At 43.5% G+C, this 22,243-nt stretch overlaps 1 protein-coding gene across 1 annotated transcript in view; it reads left to right on the forward strand.

The window, feature by feature from the left end:
- Positions 1-1,422: 1,422 nt before the first annotated feature.
- Positions 1,423-22,243, forward strand: part of tkv (serine/threonine receptor kinase thickveins) — a 79,748-nt gene continuing 58,927 nt past the window's right edge. Inside the window, exons 1-4 of the mRNA XM_075696307.1 lie at positions 1,423-1,550; positions 12,157-12,341; positions 13,062-13,173; positions 16,775-16,889. Coding sequence (XP_075552422.1) covers positions 1,448-1,550; positions 12,157-12,341; positions 13,062-13,173; positions 16,775-16,889 — 515 coding nt within the window. The 5' untranslated portion in view covers positions 1,423-1,447. The remainder of the gene's footprint in view (positions 1,551-12,156; positions 12,342-13,061; positions 13,174-16,774; positions 16,890-22,243) is intronic.

Here is a 22,243-nt window from a genome sequence, read left to right on the forward strand (position 1 = left end):
CGTTGTTTGTGTTGTTATTAGCGCATAACTTCCATAACTGCTGTTTGATTCACGCTGAAGTTATGCTTTTGCTGTCAAATAATTCAGTTCTTGCTGTGTGGACGTTGTTGCTATTTCTTGGGTGTTTCGATCTGCACTCTGGTGCAAATATTTGACTTATTAATTTTAATATTTATTAATTTATTATTATTATTAGTATTAATTTTAAGTAAAATTCTAGCAAGCACATTATTATAACTCGTGCCAGGTGTAATTTTTAGTTACACCTGGCACAAGTTATAAATGCGTGCTCATATTGTAAATTCATAAAGCTTTTGTTTAAAAGGTGACATCGAAAAGCTAGATCGGTGGTCACCTTCTCCTGGTTCTCGACGGGAATTTTGTAATCGGCAATTGCCATTCTGCCAGTTTTGTTGGGAACACTGATAGCTGTTAGGAGCCTTTTATCTTGATGTCTTACAGTCTTCCCATATCTTTCAATAGTACGCAAACGTCTGAACGCACTTACAAAAAACAAACAGGGGTCATTAACATTTTGACAGCTTGAACGGTAGTTAATAACATGCCGCACGACGCACGTGCGGCATAGTGGTTGCAAGTGCTCATATATGCGTGTGATACTGTTCTAATGTTTGTCAAGTTGTCTTCCTTCAGTGTACCTTCTCTTAATCTTAGTCGTCACTTTCATTTTTTTTCCTGATATTTCCATATGCTGCATATTGCTTTTGTATATCCTTTTCATTTGTGTATATATATATATATATATATATATATATATATATATATATATATATATATATATATATATATATATATATATATATATACGTGCATATGTAAATATTTATGTATTCTGCCCCTCCTGCTTGGGCCCCCATTCGGGCAGGGAAGAAGTTTGGGCGTGTTGCTGGAATACATAGCGCAAGAATGGCACAAGGACGAAGCAGGAATACGGGACGAGCACATACAAACTGGGATACATAGCGCAAGAATGACACAAGGACGAAACAGGAACACGGGACGAGCGCTCGTCCCGTGTTCCTGCTTCCTCCTTGTGCCATTCTTGCGCTATGTATCCCAGTTTGTATGTATCTCCCATTTGGGCCTGCAGTATTGTATAAATAAATAAATAAATAAATAAATAAATAAATAAATAAATAATTGCCCCTGACAGCACAGCGTTCCTCAGGAAACTTCCATAGATGGTGGCGCCAGATTTCCCTCTAGGTGTCATAGTGATAAACTCTATGACATGCACCGAAAGCAATCGTGGAGCCGAAAACTCGACAAAGACGTCACCTTTTAAGCATATAATATATTTAAAAAATAAGATAGCAGCACTGAAGGTAGCGTTAACTATTTTATTAACTCGAAGCATAGACTGTCGTGTCTGGTCCATGAACGTTTGTTTGTTTGTCACGTGACCGTTGCTGCTACCCAAGGCAAAATGGCTGCTGTTGGTGGTGGTTTTTGTGGCCTGAAGATGCGAACGAGATTGAAAATTTGGGGACTGTTACCCATCGGTTTTCTCGCACTAATGGTTTCAAGCGGTAAGTCAGGCTGCTTGCATTTAGTCTGTTAAGTGATAGTTACTATTATCGCTTCGTATAAGCACTTTCCAAGTCGTTAATTTTCGCGTTTGAACTGCGTTGTTTGTGTTGTTATTAGCGCATAACTTCCATAACTGCTGTTTGATTCACGCTGAAGTTATGCTTTTGCTGTCAAATAATTCAGTTCTTGCTGTGTGGACGTTGTTGCTATTTCTTGGGTGTTTCGATCTGCACTCTGGTGCAAATATTTGACTTCTAAACAGTTGTGGTAGCTTCAGTAGAAACTGAAGTGTTTGCTTGTGTTGTAAGCCGCTTTGGTCAGAGCGTAGAAATGTTAGAGCCGTGACTAATTCAGGAAGGTTCATTAAATAGCCCCTTGCTGCGAAGTTGTAATTCATGAAGGGCTGCTAACCGTTTTTCGCTAACACGATTAAGCACCGCCATTACGGAGCTCTGCAATTACGTTAACAAATAGGGTGCGGATGTGTGACAGTGTTTTCGTGAGCGTTCGCTCTAGTTGCGTGAAGTGCGTTCGAAACGATGTGATTTCATCCAGGTATGCATCCGTGGCATATCTTTACGGTTGTATGACTTGCTCATTACCAGTATTTAAGGTATGTGTACCACTGGCGCGCTCTAGGTGTTTCAGTTGTATAGGCTGTCTTAGTAACTGGATCTCTGGCATATTCACAGATACGGTTACTGTATCAGTCCAAATGTATAGCTTGTTTCAGTGGCTGTAGCCTGCGTTTGGTTTTCACTGCCTAGTGAAACACAGCGACCAGCGCAATCTACTCTAGGCAGACGTAAAATATATGCGTAAAAAACTAATTTTACTTGATGGAGAGCGTGTTATTTAGACTTGCCTTCGGAGAAACACGAATCGCATATAAGTGCAGTTCGCAGCGAAGCATCGCGAATGAGAAGCAGGACAACCGCATTTAACCTAATTCTGCTAGACGTACAGCATAGAGAGCAAATACAAACTAAAAGAAAAAGTAGGGAGTGGAGAGGTGCATGGAGGGGAGGGGGGGGGGCGCGATCAAGTCTACTTTGGTTCCTGTAACTGTGCTCATATCTCGAGATCTGGCAGAGTTCAACAGGATACGAAATGTTGCGTAATAATGCACGTTGTTGGGGTGTTACTCCATCAGTGCTGTCTGGTATGTGTGCGACCACTTCCCAATGGAGTGAGGAGCAGTTGAACAAATCTTAATGAGAATCGACAGATGCTAAATTTGTGACCATAGTTTACCAAAGTCAGTTTGTTGCATTTACTGAATATATGTGGGTATGAAGCAGGAATGAGGGATAGCATTGCTTGTTAAAAGAAACAGGGAAGTTTCTTAATAGATTTTTACTAAATCAGCAGGCTGGGAAATATTTGTTAACATCTTGATTTCCATATGAAAAGTTATGAAGTCAGACTCGTGGGCAATATTTTGTAGCTTGTCATTGCCTTTAATTCTATTCCTTGTTACTTGTCACGCTGAAGGACCAACTTCTGGCATTTCAGCAAATACAGCAGTATGCAACTTGACAAGGGGCAAGAAGTTTGAAAAAATAATTTTGATCCCAGTGTGTACTTACACCTGGAATGGGCAACTTTTCTTTTTTTTTTTACCTGCTTGTTAGCCACGGTAGGCTAAATATGTGCTCCTTCTAGGCAAGCTGCTTTTAGTTAGAATTGTTAACTGCCAGCTGGGCTAGTTGAGTGCTCATAGCGTAAATAAGGCATTTGACCTGCCCGCTTCTGTGTTCATTTTTTTCCCTCTGCGTAGTCTACACGGTGCCATTTTGTCTACACAATCCACTATGTTTTGTCTTTTATGTATAAAGATAAGTTTAGCAGTATCTTGATGCACACTGTTTGCTTGCTTTTTGCAGTTGTGTTGCTTGTACAGAATGCTTGCTTTTTGCAGTTGTGTTGGGACCTAAAACGCTCTTTTTCCACATTTTGTTTTGCTGTGGAGTACAATCCTTTTCTTTGAAAAACTGCCGAAGGACTGAGAGGCAGGCAGGCTAGTTGGTTGATGTTCGTCTTGGTAATATAAACTGCAGTGAGACAGCCACATTTGATGAAAAATAAAGGACAAGTGCTTGTCTTGTGTTTTCGGTTGTTGTGTGTGGTTTTTGTGTTGTACTTCTGTACTATCAAAGTTGCTTTTGTAACTAGGATTTGACAGTGGTGACTACTCTAAGTACATTTTTCATTAGTGAGCATTATCGTATCCATAATAATGGATGCAGTAGATCCCATAATAAAGCGATTTATTGAGTGTTCCTCAACACTGTTGAAAAGGCAGAAAGACACTTGAAAGATTTCATGGTAGCCATTATTAAATTGCAGGTAGTGTAATGATATGTTGGATACACTCTTTACTCGTAACCTACATGAAAGTTCTTTGGCTGTCCATCCTCCTATGGATGAAATGCTTATTGGCAACTCCAGAATCCGTTATTTGCACTGGCAACACTGTCTAAATAAGCGAAGATGGCTATGACATCCAGCTTCACGGCAGCTCTTTCACTCGGTGCTGCACTTATGCGTTTCTTGTTCTTTGAACTATGAGACATTCTGCACATGCCGTGATAGGAGGCCCTCTTTGACTTCAAGCTTAAACCTGGATAGGCTGTGTCTCTATGAAACTGCTAGGAAGCGAGCATTTAGTTGGAATAAGCAGCATCAGCCAAACTTACAGGGTCCCTCACCAGGTCACATAACAAATTTTGGCTATACACTGCAAGTTGTTACATGCCCTCTGAGAAGCATTATACTGCTATAATTTTTCAGGTTGGTTCATTAACAGCCGAGATAGGAATATTTTAGTGCCACAAACCAACTATTTCATGAGGCGAGCATCAACGCCAACATAACTCTCTCTCCACTTGCCCCCGTCCAGCATCCGCAAGTGAAATTCCTTCCTTGCATTCTCCCATGCTAGTGCCAGAGGATCACGTGACACATACATCATAGGCCCTGCCTTCTTTTTTTTTTGCTCGCTGCGTGTAAAGGAGCTTAGCAATGAAATGCATGTCCCACTCCTCGAGCATCGCTTAATGCACACAATCAAGCTCTTACCTCCTTGGGAGTGGCAGGTGATACAATGTGACATATCCTTTATAAAAGTGACAAAGCACGCTCCTGAGGCCCAAATAAGAATGCATTTCCTAGAACTTCAGTACAAACACTCCTGCACAGATTTCTACACAGACGCTTCGAAGTCAAATGCCGGGGTATCCTATGCAGCCGTCGGCCCATCCTTCTCGGAATCCGATGTACTACATCCGGAAACAAGCATCTTTACGGCCGAGGCCTACACATTACTCTCTGCCGTGAAGCATATAAGAAGATCAAAACTTTCAAAAGCAGCGATCTATGCAGACTCCCTAAGCGTCGTGAAGGCCTTAATGTCACTCTACAAACATAAAAATCCCGTATTCAATGAACTGTATTCAGTATTATGTAAAGCGTACTCATCTAACCAGAAAATCATAATATGCTGGGTCCCTGGCCATAGGGGAATCGAAGGTAAGATTCTCGCGGACGAGATGGCCACGCCAATCACATCGCAAGCTGTTAACCCTACCGCTGAGGTGCCTGTCACAGACCTGAGGCCTTTCTTACGAAATAAACTGTGAAATCACTGGCAGTGCACGTGGGACGCGCAAACAAATAAGAAACTGCACGTTATAAAGCCCCAGTTAGGTTTTTGGCCCTCCCCAACAAAATGTCGGCGAACAGATGTCCTATTCTGTCGCCTCAGAATAGGACACACATTTGGGACCCATCATTTTCTACTTACTGGAAGTGAACCTCCAACCTGTGGTAGATGCGGTGAGAGGCTGACCGTCCTCCATGTCCTCTTGGAGTGTCGGAAAGCCGAACCTGAAAGAATGAAACATTTTCCGCTTGCATACCGTAATTACATCCCTCTACACCCGGCTATGTTTCTTGGTAAGGAACCGCTATTTAACACCAAGGTAGTCCTCGACTTCTTAAAGGATGTAGTTCTACACGTTATAAGCCCATTAAATTCGTAGAGCATCCTCGCTCCAGAGGATGCCGCTGCGATAATTGTTTTGAATAGCACATGCCTCCAGGCCCTTGTGCTTCAAGGGCTCTAAGGAGGTAGTAGTGCTCCAGCATTTCTTATAATCTGATGTATTTTACCTATTGTATCATTCTTTTTATATGCATCTAAATGTTCATAGTACAAGTCACACGTCATTGCCATAATTTTATTATACAGATTTTATGTACTTTAGAGTGCATATTTTAAGGCCCCTTTACAGCCATGTCACACTAATTTCACAGTAGTCATAATTACACAGCAAACTCATTACCACAGACATGGCGCTCTTTGGTCATACCTGGCCCTTGCGCCATAAAACCCCATACATCATCATCATCTTTTTTTTTGCTGCGTGGTGCACTTCCGCTGACAGCCTTGCATGCGTGCTGTTGTGTTTGTCTCATTTCACACAATGCATGATTTTGCGCACTGTGCACGAGAACAACTGACTAGCGGTATAAGTCAGTGCTACATAAACACTGAGGCACAGGCAAGTGGATCACAGAGCATGATTGTACGCTGTAGCACGGTAGGAAATAGTTTCGTTCTCTGCGCACGCGACTACTCGACATGGGAACACCCAGACGAAACGGAAGTACCTATCTCTTGCTATGGTATGAAAGTGTAAAACAAAAACACGCAGACATTCTGTTTGTAAGCTTTATTATGTCCCTAAACTTTAATTCATCTATTGAAGCAACAGATCAAACAAATAACTACTGTTCTCTTGAATAATTATCCGTCACAGCACTGCCATGTGCGTAGGCGCACTTGTGCAATATATGTTGGCTCTCCGGTTCGGAATGCGATGCCCGCGAGGAGAAGGGCAAACGGCAATTCGTTTGAAATATAAGCTCTTTCCATGGCGCACAGGGATGTAATACTTAGCAGACACGATTGTTAGCGTGAATTTTATATGCACTGCTCTTGTCAACTCAAGATGGACAGACCTGGTGAGGGGCCCTTTAAGCGGAGTTCTTGCATAACATCGCACATGTCACTGTTTTTGTAGCATCTTTTCCAAGAACAGTTTGTTGTTACTCATAACCTAACAAAGCATGGAGAAATGGACTACAGTCGGGTACAACTTATGAAGGCAGGAGAGGCCCCACCCAGATGACTGAAGTGCGGTGGCCGATTGCGTATGCAACTAAAGAAATAGTGCCGCTGATGCGACTCGGCCCATTCTGAAGCGCGGCCTGCCATGTTCTCCGTCGGCATGGTCACCGGTTGTCCAGCTCACGACGTCAGTCGAGAGTGCTTGGCGTGGAAGCTCGTGTGCATCCGCCTTTGAGGGCAAATGCCGCTGCCTTCTAAAGTTGTATCTGAGTATAGGTAGATGGAAGTTATGAGAACAGTCACTGTGGTTGATAATTCGATCAGTTTATGGAACAGGACAGTAATAGTTGTACCACACAATATCTACCAAGAAAGAGGAGGGAGTTGGGTATAGTGGTCATTAAGGTGCATTAACTCCAGGAACAGAGACGATGGCTTGCATAGAGTATTGGAGCCAGATACACAGTAGCTCCTTTGACATTTTCCTGTGTTGCTGCTTGAAAACGGTGAATGCCTGTGAGATGGCTAGAACTGCGGCCTTGACTATTTATCACTGAAACAATATTTCTTCACTAACATCTTGCTGAACATTTGTAGTCATGGTGTATATAGGCAGTGAGACATGTGCATTCATGGTGATGTTTACAGTACTTCTTTCCTTGCTTCCCAAATACCAGAAAGCTGGCTTATATTTTCTCCACTTCAAAAGTTTCCACTGTTGTAAAGGCACTTTAGAGTGCATACACAAATGTTGACTATGTATTTTTATTTAATAAGTAATGACGAGCTAGTTGTTGTTCCATGATTTTGGTGAAGCAGTGCATTTGGACCGTGCATAGCTTGGCAGTGCACTCTGTTTCCCTAGTGTCTTTGGCTGACTGTCATGATGCCTTCAGCCGGTTTTCTTCTAGCTGGGCAGTGTCCATATGGACCAGTGCACAGTATGGGGTTGTGTGGTATGGTGGGGTGCGCCGTTGCGAACATGCACTACACCCATTTTAAGATTGTGGCTGCTGAGCACGAGGTCGCGGGATCGAATCCCAGCCACGGCGGCTGCATTTCGATCGGGGCGAAATGCGAAAACACCCATGTGCTTAGATTTAGGTGCACGTTAAAGAACCCCAGGTGGTCAAAATTTCCGGAGTCCTCCACTACGGCGTGCCTCATAATCAGAAAGTGGTTTTGGCACGTAAAACCCGAAATATTATTAAGATTGTGGCTAGTATCATTTCCAACCAATCTGCTTTGCTGGTTGCCATTTCATGCTTTCATCTACTCTCGATTATGGGCGAGCCAGCAATTCTTTAAACATCCATTCATTGGGCTGTGGGGTAGCTTTAAGCACAAAATGCACTTTTTTATTGAGTATCTACAGAAATGGTTGTTGTATATCCCCTTCAGGCGCTGTGGACACAATTGTGTGCACCAAGTTATAGCATCAACAGCTAAAGCATTGATTAAAGTAATGATACTTAAAATGTGTCGAATATGTCTTGAAACACTTCTGATTGGAATTGTGCTGTAAGTCCGAATAACATTTGCAAAATGTTTTAGTAACACGAGTGGAAAGGTAGATGGTTGGGTATTTCCGCTCGGTGTGAGTACATTGTTGCATGTAGCTGGTTCACGTTGCATGTAGCCAGTTCACTTCTTTCATTGCTTTTCACAATGTGTTACACCACTCATAATTTTCAAGTGGCTGGATAGGTGCTTTTCAAGCCTGCTAGACATTAAATAGTTGGTGTTCTCATATCCGAAGTTCCTGTAGCGAGTTTTTTCATGGAGTCCACATTCTGTAAACTGTTGAAGATGTAAGAAATGTGGTGAAAGCAAGTTTTCAATCAACAGAATTAGTGCTTGAAAGGGATATGCATATCGCTGCAAACTTTTCTTGTTAGGTGTCAATACATCCTGTTTCTAGGTTCTATGATTGGCTACATTTTGTTATGCTGAATGGCATCCAATGCTATAACAATAGCATACATATTGTTGAAATGTGGTACCTCTTGTTTGCTGCATTTTGTGTCCTTTAGAAATAGCTGGAAGAATGAAATATTATATCTACCTTTGTGGAGTCAAGGCATGAAATGCTAATTAAAGGAGTACTTTGAAACATTTTTTCGGAAGTTCTTGTTGCTTTGTTAAACAGCCATCGACCAAGTATAGCCATAGAGCCTCAATTCCCAGAGAGCACAACAAATAGTTCCATTGCATTTTATTGGACTAGTTCAAAATATGCACCAAGTGCAGTGTGGCTTTAGACGTAGAAAAGGAGACTCGTCACATTATTGAAACATGTTGTGGCGGGCTTGTGGTACCAGATACAACTGATGCTTACACACACGTTATCGTTTGGCTGCTGGAAGCTAAGCTCCTTCAGCACTTGACAGGACAAAAGGGGAGAGCGTTCCCCCCTGTGTTTCCAAAATAAGCAAACGGTTGGAAGGACCACTTTGGCAGCCTTCAGCGTTTATGGTCATTGTATGGCCTTCAGCCATGGCACTGGGCTGACTGGCATTTGTGATATCGCATGCACATCCGTATGAAGCCAACAGGCTTAAAATTAAGCCAAGAAAAGCATAGGACTATAAAGCTGTGGTTGAAATTGAAATGTAGAGAGTAATTAGAAAAAGGGCAAGTGAAAGTGGATGAAAGGATAACTTGTCACCGATGGGAGTGGAACTGGCAACCTCTGCATTACACATGCATCGCACTACTAATTGTGCTATGGCGACGGCCATCAACCCAACAATCCGAGCACCGCTTTGGGTATCTATGGTGTCAGTGTTGTAGGACGATCTCACTGCTGGCATCCAGTTGTAAGGTTTGTAGTCGGGCATGAACTTTGTGGTAGCGGGCCCATGCCGTCCAACTCACTCACGCTTGGGACGTAGTTGTAGGGAGTAACTTGCTCTCATTGAGAACTAGGAGTACAGGATTTATTTACATATTTACATTAAAACAAGAGATACATTCGACAGCCTAGTGTGACTCCCAAATGGAGCACGCAAGACGAAGCATACAGCACACCAGCACACAGTTCCAAGCACACTGCTTCACAAGCACGAGCACACACTAGCAGCCGACAAACTGCTGCTTAAAAAGCCTCTGTCCTCCTGAGATCCCTAGGGGAGGGAAATCTGCTGTCCAACCTTCATCCAATTGGACAGTCCACAGTCGTTGGGGCGCAGTCGGCCCCTCTTTGAGGAAGAGGGCTCACACACTCACATATGCACTTTGGGTTCCCAGAACCCGAGTTGAGCGGGTCCTCGTAGCCAGCTGGTCACACCTGACCCCAGCCGGCGCCTCTTAATTCCAGAGCTGACTTTCTCCGGTAGTCGCCACGAGTGTCAGCAGACTGTGACGAATCCTGGGGCCAGAGGAAAAACGTACCGCAAAGCACCCTTTTGTTAGAGAAGCTCTTCTTGCTGCAAATAGACTATGAAGGCCACGGCAAATCAACCAACAATACACGGTCCGCCAAACTTGGCCAGCCCTGCTGCCGTCGCCGACTTTCCGAAGAAGGCGCATGGTAGATTAACGTTGCCGTAGTCTCCAGTTCTCTGAAGGGTGCCACCACCGTGGGTCGATCGAAGCACCTGCAGCGGACTGAGATAGCTTTGCAGAGCAGTACCCCTGCAGGGCTATCGTAACAATGGGTACTAGATCTAACCCAGAGAGTGTTAGCTAGCACTATTCAGGGCCATGGCAAGTGGATGTAAAACATCCTTTTAATATATTAGCATTAGAAGTGTCAAAGCAGAAAAAAGTGTATGTATGTGAAGTGTGGGAAGCCGGTCACGTAGTAGAGGTAGAGAGGGGATGGGAGAGCTTAGAACAGTGTGTTTGTGTATGTGTGTATGTTAAAATATATAGTTCTGCGGAAAGCGCGCAAGGTGGAGAGAAGTAATTAATAAAGGGAAAATGACACATCCACCCAAACGTAGCAAATTGCTACAAACGAAACCCATACGGGTTCCTCGAAAGAAAAGCCTCACAGTTGAAGAAAAATTCGTCCTGGTCTGGGACTTGAACCCAGGACCACTGCTTTTCCAGGGCAGTCGCTCTACCATCTGAGCTAACCAGACGGCTAGCAGATGGCGGGGCGAAGTCGAATTTGTCAACAACTCGGAGCAAAGGCAAGAGTTTGACGTAATAGTTCTGTGGAAAGCGCGCAAGGGGGATAGAAGTAATTAATAAAGGGAAAATGAGACATCCACCCAAACGTAGCAAATTGCTGCAAGGGAAACCCGTACGGGTTCCTTGAAAGAAATGCCTCGCAGTTGAAGAAAAGTTTGTCCTGGTTCGAGTAGCATATGGGTTTCCTTTGTAGCGACTTGCTACGTTTGGGTGGATGTCTCACTTTCCTGTTATTAAAACTATACAAATATATTAGAGCTACTGACAGTGGTCTGCTCTGGACCACCATCAGTTGCACTTTGCTTCTCGAAGAGTCAGGACATGTGTCAAGTAAGCTCCTGAACAACTTTCTTTTGCAATGTGGTGAATGCGGTTTAAATCATGGATACGGGACCTCAAAGAGGTGCGATGTAATGCTAACACATTTCTCTTGTATTTGCTGCTAAATCACCACTCTATTCTTTTTTTGCCTGATGGCATCAGTTTTGGACAGGTTCATAAAGAAGATGCTGTGGATAGTTATTTGTTGCTCAAGAAACAAACTTTTTGGTGTCATTATGGGGTCAACAGCTGCCTAAAAAAGAAAAAGGAAAGGAGTACAGAAAATGTTTGTCAGTACTGCTTTAAAGTTAAATGGCATTTCCTGCCTGTTCCTTTTCACTTGTAAAACATTGGTCTATTTATTCTACTTGCCCTGTTTCAAGTGCTGGCTACATACTTTCAACTTGTAGAGTTTGCCACAATTCTCCAAGGCAGCAGGTGTACTACTGTGCTCTTATTTGATGTCTGAAGTATATGTGCTCCATGCCTGTGGCTTGGTTTCTCAGTGTCACACTGGGAGTAGCGGTTATTGCGTAATCTAATTTGACCAATACACATTACTGCTGGTCAAGCCAGTACACTGAAACCTTCACTGCACCATGGCAAACTGCTGAAAATGTGCAGTGAAAGTGTTATCATGCCACTATGTGCAACTGCACCATTTGGCTGAAGTATATTGTACATTTGAAGTTCGTTGATGCCATTCATTCATTTGCTCCATCTCACCATCTCAAGTTATTGGTCACTCACACTAGCCAATTGGGAATAAAAACTGGCAGTGTATCTCAGAAAAGGAAGAAAAGTTGCTCATTGTGCACCAGTAGTACTTTTATGAGCCTTCCACTTATCTAGCGCTGGAGGATTGATGTCAGACAATGGATGTGTTCTTCTCCGGGCTGGCTAATGCAACCCATAGATTTCATTACATTATACGTGTTTGGCAAGACAGAGTGTAGGCACTTTTCTGAGCTTCAAGCCGTTTCAACACTTTTTAAATATTTTCATTGCAGGGAGAGCATTAGATTGTTACTGTCTCGGGAGCTGCCCTGATGGTTCCTACAATGGCACATGTTCTGCACCACCGGAAAGTGATTGCTTCAGTGCTGTTGAGGAAGTCATCAATCCAGAGACAGGACTGTTAGAACCTGAGCGAACTTATGGGTGCTTGCCTGCGGAAGAAAGCAGCCTACTGTGGGTGTGTGGATTTGCCATTAATGAATGATCTTTCCTGTTCTTACGTGTCCAGAAATAAGTGAGTTTTTTTTTTTTTGTTATTGGGTAGCTTTTTAGTTAAATTTGGCAGCAACAAAAGCCTAAGAGCACAAGAGAAAGTATAAATCGGTTTTGGTGACGGTTGGTTATCGTGTGGAAAAAAATTATGATAAAGGCAGCACAAACAGGCACTGAACGATAGGTGCTTGCATGTAACTCTGCTTTTGCTTGTGTTATGAATTGTTGCAGAGAAATCAAAGTTCAAGAGCCTTTTAAATTGATTTGTATACAAATAGAATATATTTCAAACTCAGCAGGCTGTTTTTTTTTTTTTTTTTTTTTGTATTGAAGTGCAGTATCTGGATAATATTGACACATCAATTTCTAGCTCTCTTTGACACCAGCTTTAGTTGACTATTTCCATACAGTGTGCCTTTATTTTTTGCTTTTTTCAGCAATGTATAATTGTACTGTCGCATTGTAACTAAGAAGAAGTGGATGGTAAGGCAGAAGTGTTTTTCACAAAGTCACACATTGAAACTGAAATTGTAAAGGAAAGAGAGATATTGGGTCATCACTAGACGAACTATTAACTATTTGCACAGTAGTCTTCAAGTAGACCTATCCATACTCCCACAAAAGGACACTTTGGCTTTATTTTTGAAGCATTTGTAGATTGATCTTTCTTCATCCTTTCTTCCAGTGCAAGGCTCATCTTGTCCCACACAAGGTGCCGAAATCGATTGCTTGCTGCAGGAGTGGTGACCTCTGTAATAAGTACCTTAAGCCTGTGTACCGTATTAGGGCTGAGGATGGTTAGTACAACTTGCATTCTCCATGTGCTATTGTGTAGCAAATGCAAGCCTTCGTTTAACTTTCTGAGACCCATAGACATCACAGGGACAAAATAGCTTTTGAAGTCTCTTCTTATTGCCAACTTGTGTTTCACGAACTCGAAAAATCAATTTTTTTTAAAACTATTATGGTTACATGTCAACAGCACTGTTTGAAAGCTTGTGGACAAAGTAACTCTCTCCTTGTGTTTCTTATGGGGAAGCCACTTTGCATGAACACCGAGATGAAGATATAACATTGTGTGGTAGGTTGCCGTGTTGCTGCATTCAGGATTTGTAATGTGATCTCAACTCAGAGTACTTGAAATGCACCTCACATTTGCTTCTTGTCTGTTACGACACAATGATCTTGATGAAACTAGTGTCAATTTTCTCAAAAAGCTGACAGCAAGAATACTATTAAACCACTTCCATACAGGTCTGTGTGCTTCATAGCCAAAATGACTATATTATGTAATTGCTTCTGAGTTAATTTTGGAAAAGAGTGGAGGCAATGTACAATATCATGTAAAAAGGGTCCTGAGAGGTTAAAGGGATGCTGGAACTTGTCTGATGACCATGTTCAATGTAATGACAGAGTTGGCCCTCGTTGACATTTGTGCTAAGCACTCTGCATAACCTGTACAGAATGAGAACATTACCAGGACTGCACGCCTTGCTGGCTCAGCGGCTATGGCGTTCTGCTGCTGAGCTCGAGGTCATAGGTTGGATTCTCAGTCGCAGTGGCCCCATTTTGATGGGGGCTAAATGCCAAATACGGCCGTATACATAGATTTAGGGGCCTGTTGAAGAAACTCAGATGGTCAAAATTGTTAAGCTCTCCACCAGTGTGTCCCTCATGAGTGAAATATTGATTATTCAGGCAGTTCAAGCCATTTCTTTGCCAAGGTGTATCCTCAAGGCATTTGTGCACGCACATGCACATACTTGGAGAAGCCTGATAAACATGTGCAAAAAGCAAATTATGCCTTAGTCTTCTCATTGAGGGTGCCATTGCTGCTTTAAGTTCAGGACCCATGGCTAGGCACAAATGGTAGACCCATTGGAATTAAACAGTTACAGGAGGATATGTAGGACACTTGTTCAAACTATCCAGAAGTAGAGAACAGTTGTTGGCACAGTAGGACATGCTGCCTGGTGGATCGAACATTGGCATAATTGATACAACAAATTTTAATTACAGTTGAGCTCAGCTCCACGAAACGAAAGCCAGAGACAACGAAATATTTTCATATCCTTAATGCATGACCATAGCATTCAATGCCTTTCGTATCTCTACAATAAAACGTTGCTAAACTGCATTTCCACAGTAACAAAGTCTGGCAGTACATTAGACCTCATATTATATACCTGTATAACAATGCTAACAGAGCGCGAAAAATGCTGAAATGCATTTACTCCCCACTTAAATTGCATAAAATGCCATCACCGCATGCTGGTGAGTCTGCTGCCATTTTTGTTTAGAAAAGACCAAAGCTCCGGAAGCAATCGCGTTGCATCAGAAACACATCATGGCCACCATCGAGTTTATTGATCACCCGTTTCAAATGGCACAGCCACATGTATTTACCGACATGTGACCATGGTTTTTGTGTACCTAGCGCAATGCATAACTGCACCTTGGTGAGAAAAATGCAGCAAACAAAAAAAATCCACATCCCACTAACATGGGCTCGTTTACGGTGCTTGAGATAGCAGTCGTAGTGTGGGCTGCCATGCCTCCAGCCGTGGTAAAGTCATCGCCTGAGAATATGCATCTCCTGATTCAAAAATGCTGGTTTTGGTACCATCCACAGGCATTGCGTTCGGATTTGGTGATGCTGGACATAGATCTTCATGAAGCGGTCATGTTCCCAGTAGATTGCTTTCGGGGATGTGAGATACAATCACTTCCGCGCTTGGCACCGGATGCGTAGGCGTCTGCGGGCGACAGCGTGTGCTGGAGGAATGTTGTTGCACCACGTCTGGTGCCAGGTTACATGAAATGTCATGAATGTGATTGTAATTTCAAAAGCAATCAACTGAGAAAACTGCTTGATGGCAGCGCTTCCATCACTGACTGAAGCATGGGACATACTTTGGGATGTCGGCAGTGTGGTTCTGTATTCTTGAGCAAGGCTTGCCATAGTAGGCTAATGGAATTTTGACATTAAATTTGCATTTTGCAGCGCATTCCCTGTTTTTGCTGTTGCATTTTGCAATAACGAAATTCCCTCAAAATAGAATTTTTTTTTGCTTTCCTGTTATTGATCCCGTTATTGAGGGGTTCAACTGTATTCATAATTTCATTGATGTAGCAGGCTTTCTTAATTAAAACGAAGCATTGTTTGAACAATATACCTTCAGTCTCGACTTCATTCTCTTGAGTTTGGCTGAAGTTGTTTCCTAGGACCTTTAAACAGACAAGCAACAGTAATTTACGAGCCCTGTATTTTGGACTACAGCAAAATGCTATTTGGAAAACAAACTAATGACACAGCTGTTCTTTTGCAGGAGCCATGATAAATCTTTTCGATCTGTAATCTCGCTCTTGCTGTGTTTTGAGCCAGCTGCGACAACTTATTTGCTATAATGTATGCTTTCTGAGCTTAAAAGTGGCAGGTTTCCCAGTCCTAGCAGCCACATTCAGACAAGGGACAAAATTCAAAGTGACATCTACTGAAATATTGGTTCATGTTAAGAACCTATATTAATCCAAATCCTTCCTGTAATAATCTATCCCAAATTTATCTAGAGCACTTCACAATGGATTATTTATTTGTTTACATACTTATTCGTGATACCCTCAAGGTACATAGTTGTCTCATAAATAAATAAGAAGTTAGTTTACATTATGATATTGTGCATTACTCCAACCTGCTAGGTAAAAGACAGAAATGTTGGTTTTGCCATTATTGCACACCTGTAACTTTCAATTGCATTAAAAGATCTCGCAAATAAATCGACATGCATTAGGACACTGGAAACATACAAAACCTGAAAGCCATGGCAATGTTAAGCCGCCTAATGAGTGAGGGCTGCACCCGCTTCACTTCCATTGCTTCCAAGACTAGCAATGCAGCATGATATGTCCATGGCATGCCACTTGGGTGTTGTAGGACGTGGAGGTGTCATGTGATGGCAGCACCATGCATCTAAATCAATGTTGACTGGGAATGAGCATAATAGGTTGCGAGTGTAAATAAAAATAAATTGCATATGGGCGCAACGGTAATTTGTTAGACTAAATCTGTGGCATCCGTAAAAAGTATGTAATAACATTGTGTGTACATATGCTTGTAGGCATAAATAGCATCATAAATGCTCTGCTTCTCTCGGTGTTGCTAAGTCTGCTTTGTCAGTTCTGCAGTCACATGCTGAATACCATCATTATTAAAGTGGCAGTAATTTCTCTAACTTCTAGGTTTGGAAGCTACTGGTTGTTGTGTTCATGCCTGTTATTTCCAAATTCCTGGTCAAAACAGCCCCTACAACAAGTTTTCTAGCTGTTTAGACCTAAAAATGGCGTGTGTATTTTAATTTGTCCTGCCAGGGTCATATAAATCCAACATTTCTTTTGCAGAGTATGGACCTACTGTGTATCTGTACAAGGACACTTATCTTCAGATTGTCATCTTCATTGCTGTCCTGGGTGTTGTGCTGTGCCTAGGCTTGATTGGCTACATATTCTATACAAGGTAGGATGTTCATTTGTGGGGTAATGGCATGCACTAGTCGTAGGTTTTCTACTGTAGTTGCTTTATTAGTTGTCAGGCTTTTGGTAAGTCGAGTATACTTCCTTATGCATGATGTTGGTCTATATCTAGAGTTCAGTGTAGACAAGTACAATAGATTATTAGGCTAGTACTGTACCTTAAAAGGTCTGCTTCCAGGTACTTTCAGAGGTAATTTTGAAAAGGCTCATCGTGTCTGCTCACTGGCCGAGAATAGACGTTTCTAATTGAGTCCATGTAACGCTGTGGTTGCTTAAAAGGTTAGTTTACATTACGATAGTGTGCATTACTGCAGCCTGCTAAGTAAAAGAGAAATGTTGGTTTTGCCATTATTGCACACCTGCAACTTTCAGTTGTGTTAAAGAAAACTTGATACTAATTTTTTTGTTCAGTCCTTTATGATGATTTCAAAGGTTTCTGTCAGTAGTGCATCCCTACGTGAGAACATTAAAAGCGCTCGAAGTCTCTTGCCAGTAACTTTTTTTTTTTTTTCACCCACTTCAGCTGGCATCAAGTATGAGAGCTCATAAAGGATAAAAGTAAGGTTGTGAGAAATTTTCTAATCTAATACGGATATTTATGAAAAACCATCTTTAAATATAATATCAAATAGCAAATATTTTAATTTCTCAACTGAGATATGTTAGTTTCTTGGAGTATGCCCGCAAAAAAATGCTTGCATACATCATTTGAGACATGCAACTCCTTTAACAACTGAAAGATGATTGTGTCAGGTGCACCATGGCAATAACAATGGTGAACAAAGGAGCAGCAACATGTTACCACATGCATGTTGTGGAGTCGGCTGTGGCTGAGCATGGCTGTAAGTGCGGCTGAATACATACGCAGCTGCGCACCATGCTTTAGAGGTAAAGTCGCATGTGCAAAGAGCGGGTGTACAGAGACGGCTTGGCATCATGTAAGCTGTCTTCCTGCATGTTTAATATTGGAGGTTGCGTAATCCCAAGTTTTGGTGACCCGTTGGAGCCAGGGGCAGACAAGACATTCACTCTCAGTTTCTGGCGCTTTTTATGATAGTGTTGTCCCAGTGCGGGCGACATTATCAGCTGTGGGGGCCTAGTGTACGCAAAAGCGTGGATGGCTTCGCTTAATTCGTACCACTGATGTAAAGATGTCGTCGACGTGGCATGAAACCGTATCATTTGTCGCTGACTGCTAAATTCATCAAAATGAATTGCATTCTCATTCAAATTTGCTTTTTTCGATAGCCCAATAATTTGGAAAATTTTGCAGCCAAAATTGGTCGGCAACTGTGCTCCTTTGCATAAAAGGTCGAATTCAATACAATGAAATTTCGGTATAACGAAGCAAATTGCCGATTTTACCGACTTCGTTATATCGAGGTTTAACTGTAATACTACAGCACCGCACTTCTTTCTAAAAGGAACCCAAGCATGGCGATATTGGCCAAATATTAAATTGATTTGTTTATTAAATTGAGACTTATATGTATGCTGCTTAAAGCAGGCATGCTTATTTAATGACTGGAAATTTGGGCATGACTGATTTCCATGCCTTTGCTCAGGAACTGGTGTGTCTGTACATTAACCACAGTTCTCCAGTGCCAGAATCATTTGCAAAAGACTCCACTTACACCGGTCTTCCTTCCCGTACTGCAACAACTGTTATATACATTACAGTATTGAACAAACAAAAATTCACTGACTTCAAATAGTGAATTCTTGAACTGTACACAAATAGCACAGACTCTGAAAAGGGCCAAGCAGGTCAAGGCCTATGCGAAAGAACGGTTCAGACGGAACTTCATTTGGATGGAGTCGTCCGACAGGTGCCAGGGGAGGTTTCTTCCAGTGCTGACACAATTCGCAAGTTGCGACATAACGACGCACAGAGCGGTAGAGACCCAGCCAGAAGAACCAGCGTTGTATGCGGTTGTATGTACGCAAAACTCCAAGGTGTCCCGCCGTCAGTGCATCGTGAAGTTGTTCGAGAACAATGGATCGCAGATGACGAGGAAGGACAAGGAGCAATTGGGGCCATCAGGGTTGATACTGCGGCGGTAAAAAATGCCATCATGCAGCACGAACATGCGGCACGTTCCGCTGGTGCTGCCAGATTGTACTCCGGCGATGAATGATGGCCTGTAAGGATGCGTCACATTGTTGTTCAGCGCGCATGTCGGTCATGTCAGTCAAAGCCATCACGCAGGTCACTGCATCATGCGCAACAGGATCGGGAGGATCCATAGGGTGATGCGAGAGACAGTCAGCATCCTTGTGGAGCCGTCCAGTCTTGTAATGGACACTAAATGAAAATTCCTGGAGCTGCAAAGCCCAGCGACCAAGCTGTCCAGTCGGGTCCCATACGGAAGACAGCCAACAGAGTGCGTGGTGGTCTGTGACGAGCGAAAACATGCGGCCATACAAATATGGCCGGAACTTTGCTACAGCCCAAACTAAAGCCAAGCACTCCCGCTCGGTGATGGAGTAATTTCTCTAGGCAGGTGACAGCAGGCGGCTGGCGTAAGCTATCACGCACTCGGTACCATTCTGTTGGGCGAGAACAGCGCCACTTGCGTCTGTGTAGACTTCGGTCGGTGCAGACGCATCAAAGTGGGCAAGTATGGGAGGGGTGGTCAGAAACCCGATGAGAGCGGCGAACACATGAGCCAGCTCCGGGCCCCTGAGAATGGTGTGTTCTTCTTTAGAATATCTGTCAAAGGCCGAGCAATTTCAGCGAAGTTTTTGGCGAAACGGCAAAAGTAAGAACACAGGAAGACGAAGCAGTGCACGTCAGAAGCAGAACGTGACATAGGAAAAGTGCGAACGGCGTGAACTTTTTTAAGATCTGTTTGTACACCGGATGCATCAATGAGGTGTCCCAACACGGTAATCTGACGGCGCCTGAATTGACTTTTTGTGGAGTTCAGTTGGAGGCCGGCTTTTCGGAAGACCGCAAGAATTGCAGCGAGTCGGGTAAGGTGACTGCCGAATGTGGGAGAAAAAACAATAATGGTTGTCAAGGTAACAAAGACAGGTGGTCCATTTGTAGCCTTGCAGAAGAGAGTTCATCATACATTAAAATGTTGCAGGAGCATTGCATAAGCCAAAGGGCATGACTTTGAATTGATGTAAACCATCAGGCATGATGAAGGCAATCTTCTCATGGTCCATTTCATCAACTGAAATCTGCCAGTAGCCAGATCGAAAGTCAATGGACGAGAAGTATTTAGCTTCATGCAAGCAGTCCAAGGTGTCATCGATACGTGATAGTGGGTAGACATCTTTTCGTGTGATCTTGTTTAAGTGGCAATAATCGATGAAAAAACACCAGGTACCATCTTTCTTTTTAACAAGGACGACAGGTGAAGCCCAAGGGCTGGCTGATGGCTCAATGACCCCTTTGCGGAGCATTTTGTCCACTTATTGGGTGACTCTACATTCAGCATGCGATACACGATAGGGACGCCGATGAATAGGATTCGTGTCTCCAGTGTTTCTACGGTGGTGAACAACAGATGTTTGGCCTAAGGGCCTGTCGCCGAAATCACAGATTTCACTGTACGATTCAAGCAGGAGTGGTATGTCCGTAGCCTGTGCAGAGGTGAGGTCAGGTGGAATCATTTTCGTGAAGTCATCCATTAAGGAACCAGAGCTGTGAGCTGAAATTAGCGCTAATAAGCCACTCTCGGCATTCAGACTCTCAATGTCAAATTTGCAACCACTAGAAACGCTGGCCAAGAACATGCCGGCTGGAATCACTTGAGGGCACAGGCTGAAATTCAGAAGCGCCGAAATGACGTTGTTATTAGTATCCGTGACCAACTTATGCGGAACAGCAACATTTCGGTTCAAAAGCACGTCGATGATGGAGTGAACCACATATTCACCGTCGGGAACCTACCGTATTTACACGATTGTAAGTCGACCCCTTTTTTAAGATTTGAAAGTTTGAAGTTGGGGGGGTCGACTTACAATCGAAACCAAAACATGGCCCCGCCAAAAAAAAAGCGATACCAACGAGAGCTACAAAGTAGTTACAATTTTATGTTTGCTCTATGGTCCTACCCGTATCTTTTCGCTATCCCGCGTGGTTGTTTGCTTTTCGGAAGGGTTTTTCAACATTTTTGAGTCTTACAGTGCATGCAATACTCATGGGGGGGTGTCGATAGTTGATGGAAGCGCCGCTGTTCCCATTTGCGGCGGCACCCTTAGAACGGCGGCGCTTGCGGGGAGTATCGGTAGTTCATGGAAGAGCAGACACCGTTCGCGGGTTTCTCTTTCTCTGTTTAAAGGCCTTAAAGGCATTGGCATTGGTTTGACCAACTTTTTGACGCGCTCCACTTGACTGCCGGCTACGTGCTACTTCTATGCTTCCCCAGTCGTCATGAGTGCTGCAGGCCCACTAATCTTTCGGCACTCGTTCACAGCAGTGTTCAAGAGGGCTGCCATCCTTTGCGCCGAAGAAACAAATCACTGCGCTGCGGGCCGCAATTTCGATGTTTCTAAACGGGTGGTGCGAGAGTGGCGACTGCAGCGAAGCGAAATTTTCACCCTGTGGCGGCAAGTGAGAAATTTCCCACGTGCCGAAGTCTGGACGCTTTCCGGAGCTGTAGGCTAAGCTTGCGGCAGCGTCGCTGAAATGCGTGATCGGTCCCTGCCAGTGAAGTGTGACGTGGTCATGAAACAAGCCCGGACCTTCGTTTTAAAGGGACACTAAAGGTTACTATTAAGTCAACGTGGACTGTTGAAATACCATCCCAGAAACCTCGAAACGCTTGTTTCATGCCAAGGAGAGACTTATTTTAAGAGAAAATGCGTTCTGAAGCGTCCGCGTACCTCTAGCGCCGTTCAAATCACCCGCCCTCCGATCGAGGAGAACTGACATCATGGTCTCATAGTGACGTTGCGCCATCGGTGAGTAGAACGGCGTCCGCAGACGGCGCTACGGCTTTTCTGCGCAAAACGCGAACGCGCGGCCAGAAACAGAGCCAAGACAGAGCCGACAGCAGAGCGAAAGCGGGAGTATGGTGGCTAGCGGAAGGAGAAACGAATTACGTCCCACGTTACGTCCCACGGCACACGGAGAGTCCGTTTTCGTTAAACTATAGGCTGCAGCGAGCTCGCAGCGTGGTCGGCGTGGTCTATGAGAAGCGACGAGCCTTTTCGCACTCGCAACAGGGCATAAAAATTTGCGAATCGACGCAAAACTCGGCCTAGAAACGTGCTTCGCCACAGCCAGGGCTCAATACGACCCAAGCTGGCACGACCCAGATGTCGTTTCCCGCACCGCCACCAGGCGCCGCTACTATACCTCACACTCCAGCGCAAGACGCC

The sequence above is a fragment of the Dermacentor variabilis genome, chromosome 1, assembly GCF_050947875.1.
Source record: "Dermacentor variabilis isolate Ectoservices chromosome 1, ASM5094787v1, whole genome shotgun sequence".
NCBI lineage: Eukaryota > Metazoa > Arthropoda > Arachnida > Ixodida > Ixodidae > Dermacentor > Dermacentor variabilis.